We start from the raw sequence: 27,678 nt of genomic DNA, 5'->3' as shown, positions 1-27,678 counted from the left end.
TAAAGAACCCCAGGTGGTCGAAACTTCCGGGGCCCTTCACTACGGCGTACCTCATAGCCTGAGTTGCTTTGGGACATTAAACCCCAATAAACCAAACCAAACCAACAATTTTCATTTTCTTCGTTACGGCCCCTTTCTCTTCACTCCCACTTCCTCCCTTCCTGTACGGTGCGGTAAGTAACACTCATGTTACTTTTTTATTTATTCAGGTACCTACAGCGCCCGTTGAGGGCATTTTTGTAGGGGGGCACAGTTTAAACATTTCTCCACTTTACGCGCGGACTGACACACATTATTACAGCATTATTACAGCTTCTTCCCACGTACCATCGAGTGCTAGAACTCCGGGCCCGGTGAAATTCATTCATTTCCATTTCCGCAATTTTCGGCCGCCATTGAACGTCACTGACACCCTGTTTTTTTTTTTTCATTTTATATTGTATTTTGTTTGCACTTTTTATGTTTGCACCCGAATCGCACCGGTTGCTAGGCAACGGCTCAAATTCGGTGCGACCACGGCCGAGGTGCAACCATGCTGAAGAGGCCAAGCGGCTGGCGTAGCTACAGTAGTGTAGCTGTCGCTATAAAAGTCTATAACAGAGGAGAAGACACGAGAGTTGTGAAAGAAATAAGATAGGAAAGTGAAAGATGGAAGGAATGACAGGAAAAGGCGACTGCCGATTCCTCCCACCCATCTATCCCCCCCAACCCCAGCCCCACCAGAGAGGACTGGGAGGCGGCCCTGCTCGGCTGTCAGGACCTAAAGACCCAAAAGGCCTTGGTTCACCGGACGCGGGCGGCGTTGCTTGCCAATGGGGCCCGGAATAGGGGCTCCACCTAGTATTGTTAGGGGAAAGGGCCAATAGGGCCTACCCCAATCACCTCTCTGTAAATATTTATTGCACTATAAATGTTTTTCACCACCACCATCCCGGTCGGGTCAGGCAGGAGGTGCCGTCTAGAGGAAGCTGGGACCAAAGTGGTGTGTTGCCTCCGCCGAGAAGCCTTGAATGTACAAACACTCGGCATCGGCTCAACGACCAGGATCCCCTTTACCCCGACTGAGCCACGCACGGCTAAGCGCAGGTGCTCGGGCCCGTGGTGACGCAGTGCTCGCTGTCATCCCCTCGCGGGGATGTCCCTATGGATATTTGCGAACCCGTGGTGTCGCCGCTCACCAACATCGGCATGTTGTAGAGGGAGGGCCCTGCGGGGGTGCTGTGAAACATGATATATTTTAGCGTAAATAACTCCGATTCATTGTTTATTAAACAACCTCTGGTACCACCCACTCTGTATTGGCAATAGCATATTTGCGGAATTCTACATGGTAGCGGCAGTTTTCTCATCGAAACGGCCCGCCATCGCATTGCGTTCAGTGCAGCCGAACGGGAGAGTAGGACACATGCCGCCGTCGAGAGCGGTGTCCTCACCCTGAAAGCGGAAGCGCGGCCATCGAGGCACCCCAAGTGCGAGCGGCGTCCAGCATCCTTGCCGACCATAATCCTCTAGATTATTCATTAATATATTTTGATCCAACACATTCAGACGCACGTGCCTTATGCTGATAGACATGTATGGTATTCATTATGCAGCAGACAACGGAATGCAGAGAGGGGCTCGTTAGCACCTCCTTCGGAGGTTGTGGGTTCGGGTCCCACCGGTGGCATGTGGTTGTTTCTTCCTCTGCCTTTATTAATTCCCCATTGATAAAAACTACAAAAAAGGCATCCCCTATGCTCCTTTCTTTCGGAGGCTGTTGGCTCCCGTCATGTATTCATGCATGGTTTCATGTGTACGGTTTCGTGTATTAGTGTTGTTGTTGAAGGAATGTAACCTTGACCTGCGTAAGTGCAACCCTGTGCGGTATCAGATTGCATTGTAATATATATGCCGCTTACTAATCGTTATTTTGAAACGCGACCAAAGGGTCCCTTCAGAAAGTGTTCAATGCGTACAGCACACTTCCCCACTAACAACCGACTTTGTATTTGTGCTCGGTTCTTTTAACAAATCCACGGGAAGATTGGGAAGACGTTTTGGGAATTAGCGGACGCCCCCCCTCCCTGCATAACCGATAGTTACAAGCTCTCCGTTGCCACTTTGGAAAGTGCCCCCAGCGTGGCCTCGACAATACTGTCTCATTACCGTCAGTGCCCACTTCAATGCACATACCATCCAGACAAACGGTGTCCCGTCCTCATCGGGGTCCAAGGTAACGTGAAAATTATCAACCTTAACATTAACCCTTAAGTCGGAATCGCGTGAAGGCCACGGCCACAAGATTGATGAACGCGTCCTTGTTAGCGAGGTAATGAACGTTAAATTTTCTCACTCCGTTCATTGAAAAAAAAAAAAGTGCATAAGAGTAGACGAGCCATGTGAATCAGCCCGGAATGCAAAAATGAAAAGGTAATGAAAGAGCGCTCCGACTTCCTGTGCTGTAGCGGTTGCATGCACGTTCACGGCCGCTAGAAATCACTACAGCACCGCGCAGCATCGCCCTGGCCACGTGTTCACTCTTGCAAAGCGCCGTATCGCGGCGGCCGCAAGACATCGACGCAGCAGGCAGAATGAAAGCCGCACTATGCGTTCACTGTTATCACTAAGAGCCCGACAGTGAGGGGCATCATTTTCTCGCCCTCTATCCTCGGTGCCAGCCAGCGGCGGTATGCGCCGGAGCTGCTCGCGGCCCATTCAGAGCGGCCTGATGCATCCTGAAGTCCGTTCACTTAGACTGCATGCGAACCGCACATCTCACAGCGCGGTTAGGGTGTACACCGAGATTTGAGACCATTACTGCGCCATTTCCTTTCCCGAAAAGCGAACCAACCAAGCGCATGCCACTTCATGGTCGTGGCGCCAAAAGCACGCGCCGAACACAATGTTGTATGCAGTCTGGCGCTAACCGAAGATGATTGTTCGAGGCCTAATCTACTCTAAATAAAGTGCCCTAAAGCGGTTCAATATAGCAGTAAGACCGAACAATACGCAGGAGCTTAGCTAGCCGCTTAGCTAGACGATCACCCCACTGTCCGCACTATCTTGCAACGCCATTTTTATGGAAGAGTAAGTGAACATCAAAGCAGTAGAAATTAATTGCTGCAGTTTGGCCTAAGCGACAGGGAACCCTCATGTTTCGTTACACTGTACAGCCGTCGACGACGAATATACAGCAGGAAAGGTGCGCTTCTAAGCCGAGTATATAGTGACCCCCTGTCACTCTAGGAAGTCCTGAAATTCGAGTAGATGAAGGCGAGATTTCCTTTTGCACAAGAGAGATTTGGATCCAGCGATCCATACTGCATTGCTGGGAAGCAAACCTGGCGGGGTGTGTATTTTTGAAAAAGGCTCTACACTTTCGCGAACAGTCCCGAACAAAGCGAAATCGCCTGCGAAGAACTGCGATATCTTGCCGGCCTCCTCGTTACTTCTGGCGGGCGCATGAAAGGCGTGACGAAATGACAACGCAAAGGCCGCACGTTGGCAGCGATGAACAGCAGGAATGCCGAGGGCGAAGATAAACGCCACAAGGCTTCTCTCTCATCTAATGATTCCCATTAGCGTTGGCAGTCCATCGCGTCTACGATAACATACAGGAATGCAGCTGTGCTTCTTGAAGTGACCGAACTAAAAAGGGATAAAAAAATACGAGCTCAAAAACCTTTTCTAACGATACCATTCAATACCACCTTGTGCGACATAGGATACGGTCATGTACGCCAATGCCGAACTCGTGGAAATTTCACGGCAGAGGGTTAACTGGGACAACGTAGCGAAGGCTCTCTGCGTATGCACGCTAATTATTGGATGATAAATGCGGTGCGTGTTCACTGGCGCGAACTTAGAATGATACATCAGACTTAGGCAGGCAGTCATCAGTAACATCAGTACGCTCAAGTCTCGGCGAAACAAGGAGCCTGCTTCTCAACATATGAGTGCAAGTGTGAGAGATATGGAAGAGGGTGCAACCGAACACATGCAGATGCGACCCGATCGCGCGCCAATGGTTGAACTAAAAATTGAAGGCTTCTTCGATGTGGATGAAAATGGCTTTAGAGAACACTATCTTTTCTCCCTTCACCTCAGTATCTGATAACAAAACGACTACTTCGTACGGTTAAAGCCTGTTTCACAAGCAAGCGAAAACGCTTGCAATTTCTGCTGCCCCCCCCCCCCCCCCCCTCCCCAGCGGAAAAACGTGTTTCGAGCGGCCGCGACAGCTATACAGCGGCCAATGTGAAGATGTTCCAAAAAGTACGAAAGTTTTCGCCCCGTCGCGCCACTCATTCGCTTGCATGTAAGACATCCTTAACCGCCCCGGGTTAATCACTGGCAAGAAGAGTGCTTCTAAACTCAAAACCTGCAGTACTCGCTGAGTGAATGACTACGGCGCTTACTTCCATCCCTGCTTTCTAGAAGAGGCGACCCGTGATCGCGTCAAGGCCTGACTTTTACTTCTACATCGGCCACAGGCATGGATGCTACCACCCTCAGCGACACATGACTGTATCTGTCACTTGCTTTCACCTGTGCTTCCGCGATTGAGGCAAGAAATCTCTTGGGGTAAGTATAGGTCGTTACGGGTTCTTCGCATGAGCATTCAAAGCATTTTCGAGGCTAATAAAATTCTCGACTGTTGCAAGGCTCGCGTATTCACCAATGCCAATTACAGAACTGACCAAATGCCATCGCACTTACCGCTCTTGCTGCTGAGGCTGAAGCTTTGGGGAAGGCTTAGTTGATGCAAGCCGATCGTGTTCACACATTGAAGATATGACGCCAACAACATCGCACTTCGAAGACAAGCCCGCACTGGCACGTTGGCAAGAGTTCTTTCTTCAGCCGCAGAAGAAAAGATCCACCGTGATTGGCGACGGTCAGGCGAACAGCTCACACGAACACGACGTTGTCAGGCGCCGGTGGCTGGAGCTTCGGAATTTGTCAAGCCATAACTTGACAGAAATGATAGAAACGGGGCTTCAGCTGAGGTCACATTACGACGAGAATGGCATAAAAGGCTCATTAGTCCAAATAATTAATGCCAGTTTCGAACTACGTCACTAGTAATTAACGAAATGACATCCGAACACCGCTGTGATGGCGAACCGCCGCGTTGTCTCGGCCAGGTAGGCTTAGGCCCAGTCTCGCTAATTCTCGTCCGCTGGCCGGGAAGAAGCGGGAGGCCTGATAGCAGAGTTGATAGCGCGAGCTTAGGCTGACGTCGTTGCTGCTCATTTTTTTGTGTGTTTTTTAGCTCTCGTTCAGTCGCTCTCGACTGCTTTGCTGTTTAGCAGCCGGGAGCATGCGAGTGCCACGTCACCTTTTCGTCGCGATTGGAAAGACGGCAACAGAGTATGCTCGGCTCTGCGCGTTCGCTTGACTGCGCATTCCGTAGCGTTACCATGCCATCACGAGAACAGAAACGGTGGCAGGAAGGTTGGAAAATATCCATTTCGACCGACTAATTTACCTTTGGCAGACCTCTAGCGGTCGAACTACTATTTTCTAGAGTGAAGATCACTTTCCTTAAACAATGTAACGAAGGTTAGGGGTATACGAAGGGGTCAGCTATGCTCATATATTTTTCCGACCTCCTTGGAGAAGTGAATTGCGGCAGAACACTTGAATGTGTTAAGCTCAAGAAAGAGAGCGAAAGAACATTACTGCGAGCAGCACCAAGCCTAGAGTAAAGCATGCGTAGACACACACGTAAAGGCGCACTTTTTTTCTAGATTTTGACCAGGTGCGGTCCTTACACGAGGGAAAAATTTTTCCATTCACTTTTTCCGATTACAGAGGAGCCCATATTATGCATGTGTACCCTGTTTGTGCGGCCACCCGTGTTTTCTGGGGGACCCTTTATGGAGCGAGCCCATGGAAATTATGGATGATACGTGACGTCCAGCGGGAACTGCTTGCAATAAATTAACGAGACTGGTATATCTCTTTATTGCCTAAATTCGCGTAACCTCAAAGCGAAGGCATATACTTATAGCTTTGGAATTTGGCGTCGGACCGTAATCACGGTTTGGCTAATTATTCGAAACGGTGCTTCGCTCGCGAGACCAACGGCCGTCGGTGAGTGGCGGCTCTTACCTGCTGGCCCGGTTTTCCGCTCGCTGATGAAGGAACTCAGGAAGTATGGCACCTTCATTATCTTATGAGGTTAGGCGAGTGCATTGTTTGTAGCACGGAAGTGCTGAACGAGGAAAATTATACAAAATGTCAGCGCTGTATGCCTACTTCCTTTCTTTCAGTTGTCCGGGTTCCAGGTTGGGTGCAGCAGCATTTACACGTGCGGTCCAAACGCGGCTGTATACGGTATTCTGCGCAATAGTCACCAAGCTGTCAACTTATAATCGTCGTCTCTTGTTGGCATAATGCCTACAGAGGCGACAATACTGCATGTGCACACAGAGCGCATTCCCGCTTTCCACTGCGTTTGCTGGGCGGATAGCGCGTGCAATCACAAATATGGCATTAGCGTGAATTAAGCGCCCCGAGAGGTGAGAGATGGAGAAGAAAACTCGCACAACGGTTACTATACTGTGAAATGCGAAATTCAGCGATCATTCCCATTGGCTAGAGGTAAGTGAAGTCGTCAGAAGGGAGTATTTCCATTGGCTAGAGGGAACTGACGTGACAAGATGGGAGCATTCCCACTGACATTGGAGAGGCCTTTTGCCCTGCAGTAGGCGTAGTGAGGCTGATGATGATTCCCACTGGCTGCAAGGAAGTGACTTCACAAGACCAGAGCGTTTCCATTGGCTGGAGGGAAGTGACGTCACCTGACTGGAACATAATCACTGGACAGAAGCGACGTCCCCAGTCAGAAGTTACGTCGCTTCCAGTAAACGCATCAACAGCTTTTAATGCTATCTCATAGCTAACAATGTAAATAGGTTAATAATAACAGGTAAATGTAATGGGTTAATAATAACAGATAGGTTCACGGGCATTTTTTTTTTGCACCCTGGCTCCAGCAAGACCGCATCCGGCGGTGACGCAGCACTTGGCGACGGATTGACGCCGTCAGAAAGATCACATTACGCGAAAAGCCGTTACATGGAGATTACCCGCGATGGACTTAATTTAGCTTACCGTCACAGCACCAACTGGAGCACTCCTCGTGCCGTATCAAATCGTGCATCGTGACCTGCAAGTTATCTGGGTACTGTGCAGTGCCATGCGCTTTTCCCATGCCCTCTGCGTGCACTAACCCCTTCCCACTTTCGGGTATAAATAACACCGAACAATAAGTCAGAGTTCACTGTTTCTTGACAACCTGGCTATTCATTCTTGTCGTGCCACACAAGGACGATACATGGCGCCAGAAGTGGAATGCTATGGAGCAAGTAAGGCCGCGTGAACCCCTGCGTTTGACAGCGGATGGAGGACGGAAGTGGAAGCTGTTTCGTCAGAAGTTCGAATTATTTCGTCAAGCCACAGCATGCGGTGAGAAACCAAATTCAGCGGCGTCAAAGACGGCCCTGCTGCTCAGCGTTGCGGGTGAGGAAGCCTTGGACGTTTCCAACAACTTCGTGTTCACACTGCAGGAGAAGCAAGCAAGAAAGACTACGCTACCGTGATTTCAAAGTTTGAAGTTGCTGCCCGACATGACAGCCAGTTCGGTGATCGACAGATCGGGCGCAATATTTTTACGATTTGGCATTCCAGTCGAAGTTTGCACAGATAACGGCCCACAGTTCAGCGGTCACGAGTTCATTCTTTTTGCACGGCTTTGATTTCAAGCATGTTACATCCAGCCCGAAATATCCCCAATCTAACGGGCTTGCAGAAAAGGGTGCGCAAATCGTGAAGCGGATTCTATTGAAATCGAAAGCAGCAAATGAGTTTCTGGATGGGAATGTTGAATTACAGGGCCAGTCCTACTGAAGACTGCCGGTCTCCAGGCGATCTGCTGCAAGGGAGGCGGCTGCGCACACCAGTGCCGGACTCCAATCCCATGCCGGTGATACGGGTGAAGAAACACAGCCAGACAAGACGCAACGAGCTCGCTGTACCTCTCCTCAGCAACGACGACTTGGTGGGATTGAATGGAAAGTCCTGAGCCCCGAAATCAACAGTGATAGGACCGGTCCGGCCACGATCCTTTTATGTGCGCACAGTGAACGGCGCTGTTCTTCGGCGCAACCGACGCACCTTTTCGCAGCGAGGGAACGGTGTAATAACAGTCCGTCGGACGACAGTCGCTGCGCCTACATCGAGAACACCGACGCCCTCGCGGCAGCATCAAGAGGCATTGGCAACGGGCAATCCGGCTGAACTAACTCGGCGGCCATCGGTCCAACCACCGCGAAGGACGACACAACAAATGCGGCCACCGGAGCGTCAGGGTTACGACCAGCAATTCCAGCAGACAAGCCAACGATGTCAAGTTTGGTGTCGAACAATTGCTGAGTCGGAGGATCTATCATATCAGATTGTGGCCTGCAAATCATCTGGCTACTGTGCGGTGCCACGTGCTTTTTCCTTGTCCTCTGCGTGCACTAACCCCTTTCCACCTTCGAGTATAAATAACACCGAACAATAAATCAGGGGGTTCACTCTTTCTCGGCAACCTGGCTGTTCATTCTTGTCGTCCCACCCAAGGCCGATACACCCCTCACGAGTACGCGGCCGCTTCATCTATGCGGCTCAGAGCAGAGGTTGAGCGGAAGGTGGCGTGAAGCTCCTTCGCCACCATGGCAGACGCGATACAATTGTCTCAGTAGCAGTAAGGAGCCGAGATTCGGCGTGCTCGTGGGCGTCGGCCAGGACAAAATTCAGCCGAACGCGGAGCGAAACGGAAACTCGTTTAGTTTCGCGGTTAAACCAAACATCGTCTCCAGATGGAGTCGCATATCTCCGCTACTCTTAAGGACCACCGGGTTTTCATGCGAAGGGAAGACAACCGCTGGTCCTTAAGGGCAACGGAGTGGATTCCAAGAGAGGGCTAGGGTAGCAGGGGGCGGCAGAAAGTTAGGTGGTCGGATGAGATTAAGAAGTTTGCAGGGACACAGTGGGCGCAGCTGGCAAAGGACAGGGTTAATTGGAGAGACATGGGAGAGGCCTTTGTCTTGCAGTGGGCGTAGTCAGGCTCATGGTGATGATGATGATCGCAAGAGTAACTGAGAAGCATCCGTACCAGCTAACCTGTGCTAACGGGTGAACACCGTGCTCGCAAAGCCAAACATCTGCCGGAACGTCGCAGCGTGGGTAGCTGTTCGCTTAATTGTTCGTGTTATTTGATAAGCCGGTGCAGTAATTTATTGCAGCAGAAGCAATGCTACTGTCACTGCGAAAAAGCCGGCCCGGGTGGCCGAAGCCTCAGCGTAGGCAACATCGCCCACCAGAATTGTCGCATTAGGTGTGCGATCATCCCCCCTTTTTTTATCTACCCTGTGATCGCTCTAAGAACGTGGATAAATTATTGGTGTAGCAAACACACTTTTTTCTTTATTCGAGGTGTTTGCCATTAGGCATACTGTAAAAGGGAAAGGAAGTTATAGGAAGGACTGTAAACAAGCCTGACCTTGACTTCTGACCTTGAAATTTGAGTTGTGACAGTGGAGACCATGCTTCACAGAGCTGTAACTAGGTTCAAGCCACGTTGAACCCAACGCACTTTATTTTTAACGTCTGCCAGCCTGGTACGCCTTGCGAACATTAAAAATGCGCTATGACGAAGTTTCACTGTGCTGATTTTATGCTTCAACGTTTGTTTATTCAACATTATGGGAACATTTTAAACACATTTATCAGCGATGTACCTAACGATAAAAACCCGACAGGCGGACATTCTAACTGAAAACAGAAAATATATTATAGGTATACAAAAGCCAGTGTTGAGGTGTACAAATGGATAACGATAATGCGCGCCTAGCACAAGCACATTCGATAGTATTGGGTACAAAGATTGCGTCTGCAAGCTTCCGCGAAACCTGCATAGAAAAGGTTTTAGCACAGTTTTAGTAGTTCTAATATATTCTACAGCTTCGCAGGCTTCGCGAGTTTTGTACGTTAAAACCCAGATGACGTACAGGAAAAAGTGCTGCTTTTTATGCTGTTTCCTGAACTTGCCAAATACAAGGTGTACATAACGCGTCACCCAGTTGCGTCATTGCATGTACCACAGCTCTGTTGATATACAGGTGACGCAACGCAACTCATTACATCTTACGCAATGTTCGCGGGCACGTTGAACGCGTTGGTCCCAGGTAAGCGCGCTAATTGTTGCATTTATTTGACGAGTTGGCTCATATGCAAGTGAGCCAGTCCCTGAAGGCCTGGCTGCCCTTGGTCTGGACGTCGGGCCTCCCGTTGGCGCAGATGAGCGCCCCGTCCGCCTTCAGAACCACCAGCGTTGGTATGCCCGCCACCTTGTAGCGAGTCTTCAGCGTCCTGCGAACAAAGTAACTTCGCATCCATTACTCTGTTTCGAGACAGTTTTTACGTATATACGTGTATAAAATGCACATTTTTGTGGCACCTGCGATACGCTAGTTAGCGCAATATCCTGACTTCAAGCGAGCAGCACATTTGTACGACCAACGCATTGCACCTTGATGCGCTAACTCCTTCCTATCGCTCGCCTACTGAGTTCGAACCCGGCCATGGCGGCCGCGTTAATGAATGCGAATAACGATAAGGAAAAAGGCTATTCGGATAATGACAGCGCCCATCATCCCGTACCTCACCTACCGACTTCTGTAACAGATATCCCCATAACAGATATCAATGACGATAGAACGGGACCAAATAAACGCGTTAAGATTACCCCCATGCGCCTCAGACAACTTGGACGATCTGGGAATCTACTGCACTTTCGAAGAACGTAGAAAAGCTATATGCTCGACTCCCAGATCAGAAGACAAACGAATCAGGATGGGCCGCACTCTCCTCAATAAACTCAGACTTCTCAACCTATAGAAGACAATAGCGACCAAACCACAAACATCGCACCAGAAATCAGAGACACCTTCGTGGTTAGACCGCTGCCCAGGGATATCGACCCGGCAACCCACGAGGGCAAAAGGAATGCCGCAGAGGTAACATCGTGGACAAGTGTTGTGTCCCCTTATCGCTTTTGTGTGTGTGCGCCCCCTCCTAACGACCACTCGCATTCCCCTCCTAACGACAGTTCGCATCCTCCTCCTAACGACCACTCAATCCTCCTCCTAACGACCGCTTGCCCTTCGTCGCACGCTGTCACCAGATGCCCCCCCACGGTGCGCCCCCGCACCCTCCTCCTGTTCTGGGAAGCCACTCCCTCCCGTGGACGCTTCTCAGCTCCCTCCTTTCTTCGGGCGGCCAGTTCGGCTCCTACCTCGGTCGACGCTGGTCGCACCCTCATCAGCTTTAAAGGGCCACGGACCACCCCAGCTCAGCAGACACTCTCTACCTCTCTTTCAGCGAGCCTCCTCTCCTTCCATTCCCTCCTCGAAATTCTTCTCTCCCGCTCCTCGTCGAGTAGGCTCGGCAAGGCAAAATCACCCCTTCCTTCTCCGACGTAAGCCGGAGGCGTGGTGTCTGTGGAGTGCGTCACGTGGTTACGTCATGGCCCCGCCTTCAATAGAATTCTTTTCTTGGTTTTTGCTGCTGGGGCTGAAACAGCGTCGTCGCATTTTCTCCGCACACTGAACGATCGAGAGGCGCGATCGGCTCGACCACCTAGACTTGTTAGCGAGCGCACCCTTTCATACATCTGTTTGTCATTCCCAGTTAGCGAGCCACCTTTTCATTTTTTTTTTAGGCTTCCCCACCGTTTCACGAGCGGATGGGCGGAAGTCGTTTCTGTTCGAAACACACGGCGAAGTGCGGACCCGGCAACCGCCCGTTTGCTTTTCTTCATGTGTGTTTGTGTTCTGTGTGTTTGTGTCTTTTCTCCGCTCCGAAGCCCATGTCGTTCATTGGAGTCAGGGCGTACGCAAGATGCATGGAGGATAAGCGGTGTCTATGCGGAGCGCTCAAGTGGACGAGCGAGGGAAAGGCTCTGCTGCACTACTAATTAAAACCTTGTTTTGGGGGGCTCGCATAGAAGAAAAGAAACTGAGAAGGGAGCGCGCACGCAGAGCTTCTCGTGACGTGATCACGGCGGGGGGGGGAGGGGGGGGGGGCGAACCAACTCCCTCAGTTTTACTATTTTTTACTTTTTATGGCAAGGGTTCAAGGCTGTCGCCGCACGCTCCCTCCGCAGTTTTTTTTTTTTCCTTCATGCGGGTTTGGAGGCATGAGCCAGAACAGAAGGCGCTGCGGAAAGCCTTGTGCAGACGACGCGACGCCAAGGCTACGCCCAACCTTCTCCCGTCAGTCAGAACGATGCACCAATGGAGTGCCTTTAGCCAAAGTAGCCACCCTTGACGTCAGCGGTGTGCAGAGTAGTGGGCGGGGCCCGTTTTTGAAGGAAGGAAAGAACGAACGGGCTTTGATTTGAATTTTCGCAGCTTTTCGGGGCGCGCATGGCTCTAGTATTTTGCAGAGGTTATCTTCGATGCCTCATCTATGCAGTGGGCTTGTTTTTCAAAAATGTCCGGACCCTGGTCAGTGGCCCTTTAAATAAACAAAGTCTTAAAGTACCGTGTGCGTCTTCGCTGCATTCAACACAGCGACCGGACACGACAGTGGCGACGAGAAAGTGGATTCGACCCGCGCTACGCAACGCTATTGACAAGCCATGGCTACGCGAGGGTTTCCCAATCAGATACCAGAGTTCAACGGCTCATCGTGGTCATCGTGGGTTGGACGCCTTCAGTTCTACTTTGAAGCTAACAACATCACAGACCCAGCCTTGAAGAGGGCCAACCTGCTGACGCTGTGCGGGGAGCAGACCTACGATACTGTCTGCGCCCTTATTCAGCCAAGCACACCAGCGGCAGTGTCTTACGACGACATCGTAAAAGCGCTGCAAAAGTACTACGACCCAAGGCCATCCGAGGTCAACAGCCGGGCTCGCTTCCAACGACGAGATCAACTGGAAGGAGAAACAGTGAGCGCCTACGTAGCAGCGCTCAAGAAGCTCGCTGCCGACTGCAATTTTGGAACGCTGTCGACAACAGCTACCGGGCAGGAAATGGACGCAGCTTCTTCTGCTAACACCACCATGCTTCCCTTCGACGTGATGTTACGCGACAGATTTGTGTGCGGACTGAGTGACGAGTCACTGCAGCAGCGCCTGTTCGCTGAGAAGGACCTCACATTCAGCAAAGCTTACGACATCGCCGTTCGAGCGGAGAGCGCCGGTCACCAGCAGAGAGGGATTCGCCGGAACACCGAGCCGGTACACCAGACAAGCAACCAGGTGCGCAAGCCTTCTGTTGTTGTAAAATCGGTCAAAAAGGCACAACGCTGCTGGCGGTGTGACGACCAACACAACCCCCAGGGATGTCGATTCCAGTCAGCCACGTGTAATTTTTGCCACAAGCGAGGGCATATCGAAAGAGCATGCATTACGAAACGGAGACTTGCCAAGATAAAGTCACCTTCCCAGCCTAATCACAGCGTCAACGCCTCAGAGAATACGCCGCTATCTGATCTCCATGGAACAACATCAGCAACACCATCTGTGTTGTACGACCTGAACACCATGAATCTCGGCACGCGACCGAAGATTTTTACAGAAGTAAGCGTACATCACCAGCTGATTAAGTTCGAGGTGGACTCCGGCGCAGCCTGTACTCTGATCAGTGAGGACACGTTCCGAACTTCATGGCCATCTGACGCACCCGCCCTGCAACAAGACGACACGCACCTGCGAACGTGGTCAGGACAGAATCTGCCACTATTGGGCTCTGCCAACGTGCAGGTTAACTACAACGGCCAGACCCATACGCTACCTCTGCTTGTTGTGAAGGGCACAGGATCAAGCCTTCTAGGGAGAAACTGGTTTTCTCCACTAGGCGTGATGATATGCGGCATACACCAGACGCCGAGCCAGAACATGGTTGAGCAACTGCAAGAGAAATACGAAAGAGTATTCTCGGAAGAGATTCCAGGAAACGAAGGGCCCCCGGTCACACTGGAGTTGTTGGACAACGCGCAACCCAAATTTCTGAAGGCCAGGCCGGTGCCGTTTGCTCTCCGAGATTCAGTTGAAAAAGAGTTGGACAAACTGGAGCAGCAAGGTGTCATCGAGCCGACGCAGCATTCCATCAAACTCTCAGCGTACGACTACGCTCTGGTCTACCGCAATGGGAGTAAACATCAAAACGCCGATGCGCTAAGCCGTCTGCCACTAGACGCAACTGTTGACGAACCATTTCCACCAGGAGACGTTCTGATGTTCGAAGCACTGCCAGAACCTCCGCTTACAGCAGGCACAGTTGCAGCATCTACGCAGAAGTGCGCAGCTCTCCGGCTAGTTTACACAGCTGTTCAACAAGGCAACGTGCATAAACTCAAAGGGGACAACTTCGACGCTTACCGCAGGCGAGCTACAGAGTTGAGCACCCATCGCGGCTGCATCATATTTGGGTCCCGAGTTGTGATGCCGAGAGAACTACGCGCACAAGCTATGTCTCTCATCCACGCCGGACATCGGGGCATCGTTGCAATGAAAAAGTGTGCCAGAAGCTACATGTGGTGGCCTGGCATTGACAACGACATCGAAACAGTGGTGCGAGAATGCAAGCCTTGCCAGAGCAGCCGGAGCGCCCCGCCGAAAGCTCCTGTCCCAGAATGGGAAAAGCCAGACACACCATGGCACACACTGCACATTGATTTTGCAGGACCAATTGAGGGCTGCACTTTCCTTGTGGTCGTAGATGCCTACACAAAGTGGCTTGAGATAAGGCAAATGGGACAGACGACTTCGGCAGCAGTCATTGACAACCTCCGATCACTATTTGCAACGTTCGGCCTGCCGCGCAAGGTAGTGTCGGACAACGGAACACCGTTTGTGTCTGCGGAGATCCTCAAGTTTTATCGCGACAACGGGATCTCATCAGTTACATCGGCCCCCTACCACCCAGCGACAAACGGACAAGCCGAGCGCTACGTAGCCGAGCTAAAACGCGCCCTTGAAAGAGATCAGACAGGCTCGCTGCAGCGCCGCCTTGCGCGCTTTCTCTTCAAGCAGCACACGACGGTTCAGAGCACAACAGGCGAGACCCCCTCGAAAATGATGTTCGAGCGTGAAATGCGAACCCAGCTCACAGCCATCCTCCCCGAGCCAAAGGCAGAGACGTTCCGGGAAGAAAAAGCAATTCCGCGCTGCGGCACGCTTAATGAGGGGCAGCGCGTCCTCGCCCGACAGTTTCTGAAAAAGCCACGCTGGGAGGAAGCTACAATTGTCAGACGCATAGGCCTGCGCTCTTGGCTCGTCAACATACATGGCACAGTAGCACGCCGACATCTCAACCAGCTGCGTAGATTTACGACGCCGTCTGAGAGCTGTCCGCCAGCGGAGAGAACACGTGCACCATTTTCCCACATAGCCTGGCACCTTTTCCCGGAAGAAGAGACTTCGCCCAGGACAGACCTAGGAGACACAGCGAACAACAGCCAGCCTACAAGTGTTTCTCCCCCGAGCGCACAAAGCCAGCGCGCCTCCACGCGTCAGCGCCGACCCCCTGCACGATACCAGGCAACTTTCTAAGGGGGAAGGAAGTGTTGTGTCCCCTTATCGCTTTTGTGTGTGTGCGCCCCCTCCTAACGACCACTCGCATTCCCCTCCTAACGACAGTTCGCATCCTCCTCCTAACGACCACTCAATCCTCCTCCTAACGACCGCTTGCCCTTCGTCGCACGCTGTCACCAGATGCCCCCCCACGGTGCGCCCCCGCACCCTCCTCCTGTTCTGGGAAGCCACTCCCTCCCGTGGACGCTTCTCAGCTCCCTCCTTTCTTCGGGCGGCCAGTTCGGCTCCTACCTCGGTCGACGCTGGTCGCACCCTCATCAGCTTTAAATAAACAAAGTCTTAAAGTACCGTGTGCGTCTTCGCTGCATTCAACACAGCGACCGGACACGACAGTCTCAGACTGACAAGACGCCAATCGAGCCTTCCAAAACAATAAGGGTACCCTCATATAAAACAAACTCCTGGCCTGCCGGCCAGAAGGAACAGACCCAGAAAGGCAAAACACAATCGTTTTGGGTCCCCGATGATGATGATGACGAAAGACTTTTATTGGTACAGGGAGGTATTGTTTGGTTGTTTATGGGGGTTTAACGTCCCAAAGCGACTCAGGGTATGAGGGACGCCGTAGTGGAGGACTACGGAAATTTCGACCACCTGGGGTTCTTTAACGTGTGCTGACATCGCACAGCACACGGGCCTTTAGAATTTCTCCTCCATCTTGAAATTCGACCGCCGCGGCTTAGTAACTGTAAAGGGCTTAGTAAAGGGCTTAAAATAAAGGGCTTAGTAACTGTCAACATTGAATACTGTCGCAAAGCTTTGTAACGTTCATTAGTCTTTCTCTGTGAACCAAGATGCGACCACTTTGTCTCGAATGATCCCAGACAGGCGGAACAGATTCTGCGTTGTTCAGACTGTTGTGGCTACATTGCACGCCTTATTTCGAAAGTTAGCTGTCAGCTAAACTGAGCACGGCCGAGAGCGGCGGGCATTCTGTTCGACGACCGCTGGGCAAGCTTGTGCCTATTGCCGCCGCCGAGTCATTCAGTTCTTTGTGAGCGCGAACCAACCAAATACAGAGATTCTTTTGGAGGTCCACTCTGCTACTTTCCTGGCTAGCGGACTGCCGACACTACTATGTTACAATACTGAATACTGGTTTTCAGGAAAGGACATGACCTAGTAACTGTCGCACTTCTCATTGGGCCCCTCAAACACACCGCAAGGGAAGGGATGAAGGTGGGAGTGAAATGATAAAGTGACAGAGGTGGCAATGCATGGAGCTCCGGAATAATTTAGGCTCGAACCCGGCCGCGGCGGCCGCGTTTCGATGGAAGCGACACGCTCAAAGCACCCATGTGCTGTGCGATGTCGGAGCACGTTAAATATCCCCAGGTGGTCGAGAATATCCCGGAGCCCTCCACTAACTATGGCAGCTCTTTCTCTCTTCTTTCACTCCCACCTTCATTCTTTCCCTCACAGCGAGGCGAAACGCGGGTACTCCGGCTCGGTAGCCGACAGCTCTCATCACTGAGCCACCGCGACGAATCCGAAAGCCAATATGGCCATTCTTCATGTGTGGAGTGGACAATAATTAATATGGTCATAAATAATGAGTGCGAATAAACGTAACATTTTATGTTGGTAATGCGATAGCATTAGAAGCTGCTTATGCCTTTACCGGAAGTGACGGCACTTTCCGGTCTGGTGACGTCAACCCCCCCCCCCCCCCCTTCACTTACCAGTCAATAGGCGAATTTTATGTCTGACAACGTATTTTACATTAAAAAATATTGAGGAGCGCGTCACTCACAACTGCAGATTATCGCCGAAGGGAAGCGAAAGCCATTCTGCGTGGTGGTTCTTCACGTCGTCCTTCATTTCCTCCGCAGTTCGGTTCTGCGAGAGGAACACGACCTGCGTTGGTGAGAACAGTCTCCCGTTGGCTGCCTGCCGCGTCGCAAACACGCCAATTCACACCGAGCAGCCAGGTGTCTTTTACCCCGGTGTTGCTCTTAACGCCTTGCTAATCATTGCATTGAACATCTACACTGTGGTGCACGGCTCGATAACAAGCGCACTGTATAAAAGCAACCTTGTGCCTTGCTCTTTGCTGCATCAACATGGCAGTTATCAGTAAAAGCTACTAGCTAACTAGCTTCAATAGCGATCATTCACTTCGCCTTAAATCTTCACGGGTCCTTGCCCGCACCAGTATAGCTACCCGCTGAATGGAAGCCGTGCGGATTTTGCATCGAATATCTACCAGGCCGAAAGGAACTTGGCGGTGTGCGGTGCTCCAATCCTAGCTGCCTTTCACTGTAGACAGAACAAGGGATACGAAAACCAACCCATCAGGTGGCGCTGATAAAACAACAATGCACTAGGGAGGAACGGCACGTCCAGACACAAAAAGACAGTCGATATGTTTGCATGCAACATACGCTTAATACAAGTGCATCATGACCGCCTGAGACGAATTCACATTATTCGGCCGGGACCCCGACGAAGTGTTCAAGCACTTGTTCCCTTAGAGAACCAGTCCTGTCACCACCATAACTGCACTGGCCATATGGCCTGGAGATTTAGCAGCAACGCTATACTCGTCCTTGCGTTTTCTGAGCGTTCTGTGCAAAGCATGGATTACAAACGAGTCCAAACCCACACCTTACTAAGCTCAGTCTATAGCTGCATCGTATCCACTGATTACGCCACCAAGTTAGCATCCTCAGTCCAGGACTTGCGGCGCAGTTAAGCTTTCGGGCGCGTACACGTACCTCGACAGGGAGTCCCAGTTGCTTGGCTTCCCGGTACGCCTGGGCCAGCAGGGGCGTGAAGGAGCAGCAGGGCGGACACCACTGGGCCGAGAAGTAGAGGCAGATGATCCGCTTGTTGCGCAGGGCCGCGTCGGCCGAGATGCTGGTGCCGTCCTTCGTCATCAGCACTTTGCCCCGGAACAGTTCCATCCACGACCCACTGCCAGAGGGCGGGCCGAAAGGCGAGGCACGTTGCGCTGCGCAGAAGGCAAATCATGACCACGTTCAATTGCTAGGTGCGAAGCACTATTTTGCCGGCAACCACGCGAAGCCCATTACTGGCAATGGGAAGGGAAAGCCGAGACATGGTAGCTGTTGTACATGTGGTCATGGTTTCAGTTTAGTGTATTGTCTTGTGACTTGCCTCTGTAGATGTGTGTGGATGTGCCCTTAACACGTGTTAATGACATCCTAGCTGAAATCAAGAGGAAGAAATGGGCTTGGGCAGTGTACGTAATGCGAAAGCAAGATAACAGCTGGTCCTTAAGGGTAACGGAGTGGATTCCAAGAGAAGGCAAGCGTGACAGGGGATGGCAGAAAGTTAGGTCAGCGGATGAGATTAATAAGTTTGCTAGGATAGGGCGGCCACAGCTGGCACAAGACAGGGTTAGTTGGAGAGGTATGAGAAAGGACTTTGCCCTGCAGTGGGCGTAGTCAGGCTGATGATGATGATGACTTTAACTGTTATGTGACCAAAATGGCAATTATCGGTGTCCTCGTCAAATAAAGAGTTTTTTGTCTTCCACTCGAGCAATGAGCCTGGTCTCCATTTCTTCGGGCCCTTCGCCCCACCGCAGTAGCTAAGAAGAAAAGCGGGAACTAATGATGTAATTCGGATTTTCGCATACGACAATCGTAAATTTGGCATCAGATCACTTCGCATTAACAGGCGAAACCGGACCCACTGGGGTTTCACGGTACAGAACATAGCAGAACGACGACGGGACGTGCGCAAGAAGTTGAACAGGAAGCGCCGACGTATGGTTTATTGAAGTCGAGGCGCAGGACAGAAGAGAGAGTTCGATGGACAGGTAATAAAATATTTAATGTGCTGTGAGGTAGAAGGCTTGAGGGGGTAGTGCAGCTACGTAGTGAACAAACGCAAAGGAGTACAGCATTTGGTAAAAAAATAAAACAAGTGTTGGGAACTCTTGCGTTCCAAAGCCACACATCCGCAAAGAGTAACGACGTAGGGCTGGACTGGCGACCATTTCCTCAGAGGATATATGCCGCACACGAAGCTTCAGCGCACTGTTTTCGATTTCACCTCTACCGAAATCCGGCTGCCGTAGCCGTCAATTCGAACGACGAGCCCTCGTCCTCAAAAGGAGCACAACAGGGCCGCTGAGTCTATTGAGAGCAACAATTTAAATAAAATTCGCGTGGAAAGGAGGGGGAGCGGGGGGGGGGGGGGGGCGCAGGCAGTGCTGATCAATGTCCAGATAAGATCAGTAACCTAGAACCCTGGGCCAGTTGGTAATACATTCTGTAACACATGCAGCGCACAAAAAGATAGAATGCTGCACCGGACAGGACGAACAAGCGCACTAACACACCGCGTACAAAAAGACAAACACATAAAGCGCACTAATTTGCTCGTCATGTCCTTTACTAGTATTCCGTGTTTTTGAGCTCGATGTTTCATAATGCATCTCGATAAAAGAAGACTCTAGTGGGTCAAGTCTTCCTGTAGAGGTACGTATTCAGCATACCGATCTAGGATTTCCTCGCGCCCTTCGTTCAAGATTATGCTGTCGAGAATTCCACACAGCCGAAAAACTACTGTCAACAACATAAGCAAGTGCTCTATACATGGTGGATGGTTGATGCGGGTTTAACGCCCAAAAGCAACACAGGCTATGAGGGACGCCGTAGAGAAGGGCTCCGGAAATTTCGACCACCTGGGGTTCTTTAACGTGCACTGACACCGCACACTACACGGGCCTCTAGAATTTCGCCTCCATAGTAATTCGACCACAGCGGTAGGGATCGAACCCATGTCTTTCGGGTCAGCAGCCGAGCACCATAACTACTAAGCCACCGCGGCGGCCTAAGTGCTCTCACATCGAAAATTCCGCCATCCAGGTCTGCATGCACTGGGGACGTGCACAGGACAAGCGTTTTCCCAAAGAATCCCGTCGTGCTTTACATGGCTTCAGCATGAGCAAGATCGTGAAGGTCGGATGACGTAACCCACCCGCAAAAACAATACGCTGAAAGCTTGGCTACAGCGGCTCAGCGGACGTGAAGGTATACACCCTGTACAAAGCGGGCCAATGTTCGCAAGGTCTACAAACTGACCTGGTAAAGCTTCGGGTCGTGGCTAGACTCGCGGCCCAGTGTCCTGCGTTCTTCGTAGAGCGGACGTCCACAGGGCGACGTTTTCTTCACTGGTTGGCACGAGACTTGAGCCGCGCGCCCGTGTTCGGTTTTGAGGCGAGAGAACAGCACGAGGGCGTTGTTCTTGTTAACCTAAAGACACGTGGAATACACCCACACTGTGGGAGCGGCCAAGAATCGGGAGGCATAGATAGCTAACGTTTACGCGGTCAAAAAAAAAAAAAAGAAAAGGCACATGATAACGTAGCGGGAGTGAAACACCGTTGGGTCCTAATCGAAGTACGGCATACCCTTATAAAAGTGGTCTATAGACTGTCTACAGACTTCTTGTAGACTATAGCCTTCCTAGAGATACTTCATTTTGTCTATTGCTTTTTAAGCGATACGGGCCTTGACTCCCGTTTGTAATGTTGGCAAGAGTGCCTTGTTTTTTTTTTTTTCCTCTGCCTCCTTCTCCCATCATCATCATCCCCCATCGTGACCCTCCTTTTCTACTCTCCAGTGCAGAGTAGCAGGCCAGATATTCATTTTTACGGCTAACCTTTCTGCCTTTCCTGTCAGTAAACCCCCTCTCTCTCTCTCTCTCTCCTAGACTACAGACTGTCTGTAGACAAAAGTCTACTACGAGGTCTGTTAAAAAAGTATCCGACTTTTTTTTTTTTTTGCGAACACCTGATGGATATGAAACAAGCGCGCTTGCACCAGCCGACCCTGAACCTTCGTGCGCATGTACGAATATTTTCCGGCCTGCCGATAGCGTCAGTCGCTGGGACGCAGCGTTTGAGTGAGGCAGTGCGCAGTGCTCTCGTCGGTTTTTTATTACAAGGAAAATGGCGGAGCGACAGGAGCAGCGCATTTGCATCAAATTTTGCCAGAAACGGGATGACAACCAAGTGGAAACTGTTCGGAATATTCAGTGCGGCTTTCGGTGAAGATGCTATGAGCAGCACACAAATTAAACAGTGGCACAATTGGTTTAAAGATGGCCGCACATCGACGGAGAACGAGCCACGCTCCAGTCGGCCATCAACATGCCGAAATGACTAGGCCATTGGCGAAGTGAACGCTGTGGTGATGCGGGACCGTCGTGTGACTATCCGAGAAATTGTGGAAGAGGTTGTCATCAGCAATTTTTCTGCACATTCCATTATCCCCGAAGATTTGGCCATGGAGAGAGGAAATTCGTGCCGAAGCTGCTCACGGCGGAGCAAAAGCAGCTTCGTGTTGAAGTCTCGCAGGACATACTAGATTCGACAAACAGTGACCCCGACTTCATAAACAGCATAATCACTGGTGACGAGTCTTTGGTGTACGGGTACGAACCGGAAACCAAATACCAGTCGTCACAGTGGAAGCATTTCATGTCACCGAGACCAAAGAAGGCCCGCCAAGTGCGCAGCAATGTCAAAGTGATGATGACAGCTTTCTTTGACTCCCTCTGTGTGGCACACCACGAGTACGCACTCCGCAGGGTCAAACAATGACCAAAGAGTGCTATAGGGACGTCTTCCGTCGCCTACGTGGTGCTGTGCGGCGCAAGAGACCGGAGTTGCGGTCAACAGGAAATTGGCGCATCCATCACGACAATGCTCCTGCACATTCCTCGCACTTGATTCAGACTTTTTTGGCGAAAAACCAGACTCCTGTAGTTCAACAGACTCCTTACTCTCCTGATATGGCCCCCTGCGACTTCTGGCTGTTTCCCAAAGTCAAGAGGACATTGAAAGGAGCGTGATTTCAGACAAGAGAGGACATTATGGCTGCAACGACAGCTGAGCTAAACTCCATTCCGAAAGGAGCCTTTTCGGAATACTTCCAACAATGGCAGCACCGCTGGGAGAAGTGTGTGGAGTCCCAAGGAGACTACTTTGAAGGTTATTAGGTTTCCAACGCTCCAGTTATGCCATATTTTTTTCTTCGGCCAAAGGTCGGATACTTTTCTAACAGACCTCGTAAAAGTGTATTGCCATAAATCTATAGATTGTCTATAGACTGTCTATATGATTCGTATTGCCTTTAGGCTAGTCTGCAGGATTTGTCTACTGAAAGCCTACAGACTTTACAGGCAATGATCTGTGGATAGACTACAAACTGTATAAATTTTTGTAAGGGTAGACTGAAAAGGAAAAAGAAAAACTAATTAATTAAAAATGTAATAATAAAGACAGATAAGGCGATATTATAACAACTTAGCAAGGTAGCCAATGAGATTCCAGCAAGAAATTTTGAACGGCGGAACAAACAGATTTGCGGCTGGAACCAAGTGTGGCGGCGCCAAATGACGGCCAGAGCGGACGGCTCAGAAGAGGGTCTAATGCTGGTGGGGCTCCTCCAACAACCATCTTCTCAAAGAGGTAATGCGGCGGCAATAGAGCCGAAAACAATAAACAGATTCAGGATTACGGCAAAATGCGCAAAAGGAAGAAAGTGCCAGACTATGCCTGTGGCGATAGATGTTTTTGTGATGTTTATAGATGTTTTTTTTATAGATGAGGAGGGATACGGCAGCAAAGCCTCATCGAATAGACTTCAAGATTTCGTGTTCGACAAGATTTCTAGCTGTACGCGGAACTTTCTCTGGTCAATTTAGGTTTCGTTAACTGTAATGCAAAAATGCGCTCTATTTCTTGTACGCCAAACTGGGCAACCCAGGTCCACGTTCACTCGGAAAAATAAAAAAAAATCCGCTTTCATCTTTAAAGTAAGCACTTTACTTAATTTTTAGAAATCGACTTTTTGAATTAGAAGAGCGCTCTTTCTGGCATATCATTGTCATCGGTGTAGTACAGAGTCGATCCCACTTGTCTATATAGAGTGCTCGAGCGGTGTGCTGGGGAGCAAATGAAGTTAAATCTTATCGCAGCTGCTTTGCTGGGGGGTAAGGCGCTGGCGCCTGTGTGATGCACATGTCTGTTAGGCTTCTCCCCAGCGCAGGTATTATCAGTGAAAGTCAATGCCTTCTTTAGAATTTCGCAGTATTTCAACCGGACGGCACCGTTCGAGCACTCTAGACAAGTGTGATCGGCTCAGGTCAGAATACATTTAAGACGTACTAACTAGCGGGCTGGTTAACGAATATTGAATAGTCAACTTTTTAACTACCACTGTTAGGCTTCTTAATTATTTAGAGGCGAATAGCACACCGTAAGTAATATCCCTATCAGTTTTTGCTGTTATCCTCGGCGCTGCGACCTATCAAATTTTGGCTGTTTCGACTAGCTAAGTTCACTGGACAGGTTGCTTTCCTGCAAGCTTCTCGAAAGCGCATGCATTTTGGTGCGATGCAGCCAGAATTTTTTGGGCCAAGTGCCAAGGTCAAGCACGTTTAAAAAATTCTAAAAACATATGCAATTACTTACGGTGGGCTACAAGCCTCTCAATAATTAAGGAGCCTAACAGTAATAGTTAAAACGTTACCTATTCGTTATTAGTTAAGCAGCCTGCTCGTCAGCACTTCTTAGCAGTATTCTGATAAACTAAGCCACTTACAATGCTATGCCGAAAAAAGCGCTCTTCTAACTCAAAAAAACCTATTTCTAAAAATTGTGTAAAGACTTAGATGAAACGCCCTGTACATGCGGTGCAAAGCGGCGGTAGCGTATACCGCTGGCCACGACGGAGGTGAAGCGATAGATTCAGAGCAGCCGGAGCAACTGTTAATCTACTTTTTACGGTATTGACTGAGTTCTAGAAATAGACTTGGGTGACAGTTCGGAAAATTGGAAGCTAGCGAAGGTAGACATTTCTTGATGACTCTTCTAAGTGCAATGCTAGCCGTGCTACATTTCCTGAGTATGAGGATTATTGAGTAATGAATGGTTATGAGGACCCTCCGTGATCTATGAATGGAAAGCACAGAATGATCAGTTCCTCTTATATGGGCATGTATAGGCAGAACCTAGGCGACAGAGAAGGACTACTTGAGCGGGAGGGATATCTAATGCTGTTGGATTGTCTTAAAGGGTCAGTCTACTGAATTTTATCGACCATATTTTCTTTGCGGCAACCGATAGCTCTTTACTCAAATTACCGTTTAGCCAGCTGTGGTGCCAAGGAGTGCGGTAGAACATTTTAAAATAGAATTTATTAATGTGGGAACGCATCTGTATGAGATGGTAGTCTCATCTGGCAACCATCTGGATTTCCGCCGCGCGGCGACAAACATGGCGGCGCCCGTCGAAGCCGGACCTCGCTTCGGACTGAATGCTCGTTGTTGCTGCCTTTTTCAGTGCGTTCACTGGCCATAAATGGGGCGCCTGTCTTTCGCTTCGTTTCATCTGGCCTATAAAAAAACATATAAGAGATAAATTTGGTTTATTTTAATAATTAGAGCGACGATTCTGCCGCTCCTCGGCTTAAGTGGAGAGTCGGTTTGTTTACAGCAATGGTTCCCGTCCTGACGACCAGATAGCGCCACTATAGGCTGAGTTTATTTTTGCGTCTCTGCTAGCATACGCTGAACTAAAAGTGGGAATGTGCCTGCGTTTTGCGTACGTGTAACTATAAATATTCACGTGATTTACAGAAAAAGCGAGCGGTACGCCTTCTACAGTTTACTAGAACAAAACGTGCGTTTCTCTGACATTGGGGCATACAAATGGTACGTAGTATATTCACTTATGGTTCCACAAAAAAAGACTATCACTTTCTTGAACAAAATGAACGTTTGGGGTCGCCACCATGCATTTTTGCGCGACTTTTAACGCCAAAATAAAATATAAATTCCTGCCTAAACCGGGCGCAGACCCCTCGTTATTGATGTTATAGGGTGCCAACTACCAGAATATGCCATTATTTATACACTCATCTCGGTGAGTAGACTGACCCTTTAAGGGTAGGCTAACCGTTATATGGTCGTGAACGAAAAAAAAACACTGTCCGTGTCTACGAAGTGATACGCTAAGAAGACCCCAGGCCGCTGCAGGTACCTATTAATGCTATTGCGCCAGATCCTTAAAAGCCCCTCCAGTTATTTCGTTGCCCTTTGTGTTCCAGCCATAATAGCTCCTTCGGAGCTGTTGACTCAATCATCCTTATTTCCCCCGAAAAACAGCTAACGGGCCACCGGGAGCAAAATCACCTGAGAGCTTAGCAAGCTTGAAACCCTATGCAAAAAAAAAAAAAAAATAGGAGAGGGAGTAGTGGCAGCGGAAAAAATAACACCGAGCAAGAATGTTCTGTAAAATATTTTCTACTCTCATGTATTGTCGTTTCTCTTAATACGAGGGACGACGTTCGGAAATTTCGCGGCAGCAGTGTCGTTACTGAGATCGTTCTTGCCTGCAATAGGACACAGCACCAGGCAGGACACATAATTATCGACATAATCATCATAATCAGCACACGCCCACTGCAGGACGAAGGCCTCTCCCATCAACTCCCAATTAACTCGCACCTGCGCCGGCTGTGGTCGCTTTAACCACACAAACTTCCTTCTCTCATCCGCCCTAATTCTCTGCCGCCTCCTGCTGCGCTTGCCTCTTCTTGGAATACATTCCGTTACCCTACGAGGGACCACCAGTTATCTTCGCATTAAATGCCCTGTCCATGTCCATTTCTTTTGCTGGCCATAAGTGCAGCGTAGAAAGAACATTCACAAGGTAGGACGCATATAGTTAAGCGGCCTCTTTTGTGCACGTCTTTTTCATGCTGCAGTTGTGTCCCCAAATATAAAGCAACTCGCCCAAACTTGCTTGCTTAGATAAGTACACCCCATATATCTCGTTCTGCACGCTCAACAACTTTCTTTTTTTTTTTTTTCACGTGCGCTGATACCCCCTTCAGCACAAACTAAAGAAAGAGGTAAAAGCCGGTTCCTTGCGAGGATTCCAGCACGGCTTAATGCAGAGGTCCACGTGTCGACATGCTAGAGTCGACGAAGTTCAACAATTAAAACAGCTTTCTCATAGACGGGTGTAAACGTGGCGAAACTTGTTTGGAGTAGCGTATATATGCCGTAACAAATACCCTAGATCAATATTGCGGCAGAATGACGCTTTGGTTCCACAACAATCGCTTTTTCGTCTCATTGTACAACCCCAGCAGAAAAACGTCGCGAGACATCCCAGTCGTTATCAGGCCCGTTATCATCATCAGTACCATTCTGCCTCCGCCATATTCTGTCTCTGCCAGGTAAGTCGCAGCTCCCGGTTTATCGAGGCAATTCTCAGTTATTGAGCTAACCGTGGTGTGTCAGACTGTGAGTGATAACAAGCTTAGTGGTGCGGTCGACTACGATAGCTCCTAACGCGCCGAATCGAATTGAGGATCGGTGTCCCATGCCCTTCCGTTCTATGCCTTCCACCCCGGGGACTGCTGTCCGCCTACTTTAATACTGACGCCCTCTGGGCCAGTAAGGAGTTGGTTGGGACGCTGGTATTGTGTCTTACGGTCAGCTCACTCCATCAAAATTTCAAAACGGCCAAGTTTCCCGAGGTCTGTATCCACTGATGGGAGGCTCGTCCCACTTCGAATTCTAACAGCGTCGTTTAATTTCTGGAAAGAGGTGGGCTCTTGGGCGTGTATGAGAGCGGTTGAGCAGTATTCTGCGGTAGTAACCATCCCAGTCGTGGGCCTAAAGAAGCGACTTATCGAGCGCCACGACCCTACACTACAGGTAATTAAGCGTCCACACTCCTACAAGCCCAGTCCCCATCCTCAGACGGTATGAGTGATGCTGTTAAAATTCGAAATGCACTGATTTTCGATGCTGTCGGGAAAGGTCGGGTGGGTAATACGTTTTGCAAGTTCAGCAACTTGCGCTTCATTGAATATGGCGCTAGACCAATGCCTCCCGCCTCGACGTCTCGGAGGACGTCAGAGCCGACAGGGAATTGCGGGAAGAAACATTACAGTGCAGGCGGACGGCGGCCCAAAAGATAGATATTTTATTATTTTCGCCATCGTAGTCGCTGCCTTCTTTAGCCTGCAGTTCTGCTATAG

General features: G+C 50.0%; 1 protein-coding gene across 9 annotated transcripts in view; it reads right to left on the bottom strand.

Annotated features, from left to right (window-relative positions):
- Nucleotides 1-27,678, bottom strand: part of LOC149365785 (nucleoredoxin-like protein 2) — a 109,780-nt gene that overhangs the window by 18,320 nt on the left and 63,782 nt on the right. For 2 of the 9 annotated variants that reach the window (XM_089546216.1, XM_089546222.1), the window contains exons 2-4: nucleotides 18,358-18,593; nucleotides 17,394-17,497; nucleotides 9,049-10,407 (exon numbers count right to left, since the gene is read on the bottom strand). In XM_089546216.1, the coding sequence (XP_089402342.1) occupies nucleotides 10,263-10,407; nucleotides 17,394-17,497; nucleotides 18,358-18,546 (438 nt within the window). In that variant the 5' untranslated portion in view covers nucleotides 18,547-18,593 and the 3' untranslated portion in view covers nucleotides 9,049-10,262. Of the gene's footprint in view, nucleotides 1-9,048; nucleotides 10,408-17,393; nucleotides 17,498-18,357; nucleotides 18,594-20,697; nucleotides 20,869-27,678 lie in introns of those variants that run through there. The other 7 variants (XM_089546209.1, XM_089546123.1, XM_089546128.1 and 4 more) reach the window with 7 other exon arrangements.

This window comes from Amblyomma mixtum, chromosome 1, assembly GCF_055824585.1.
Source record: "Amblyomma mixtum isolate Tamu chromosome 1, ASM5582458v1, whole genome shotgun sequence".
NCBI classification, from domain to species: domain Eukaryota; kingdom Metazoa; phylum Arthropoda; class Arachnida; order Ixodida; family Ixodidae; genus Amblyomma; species Amblyomma mixtum.
This window is presented reverse-complemented; position numbering and strand designations above follow the sequence as displayed.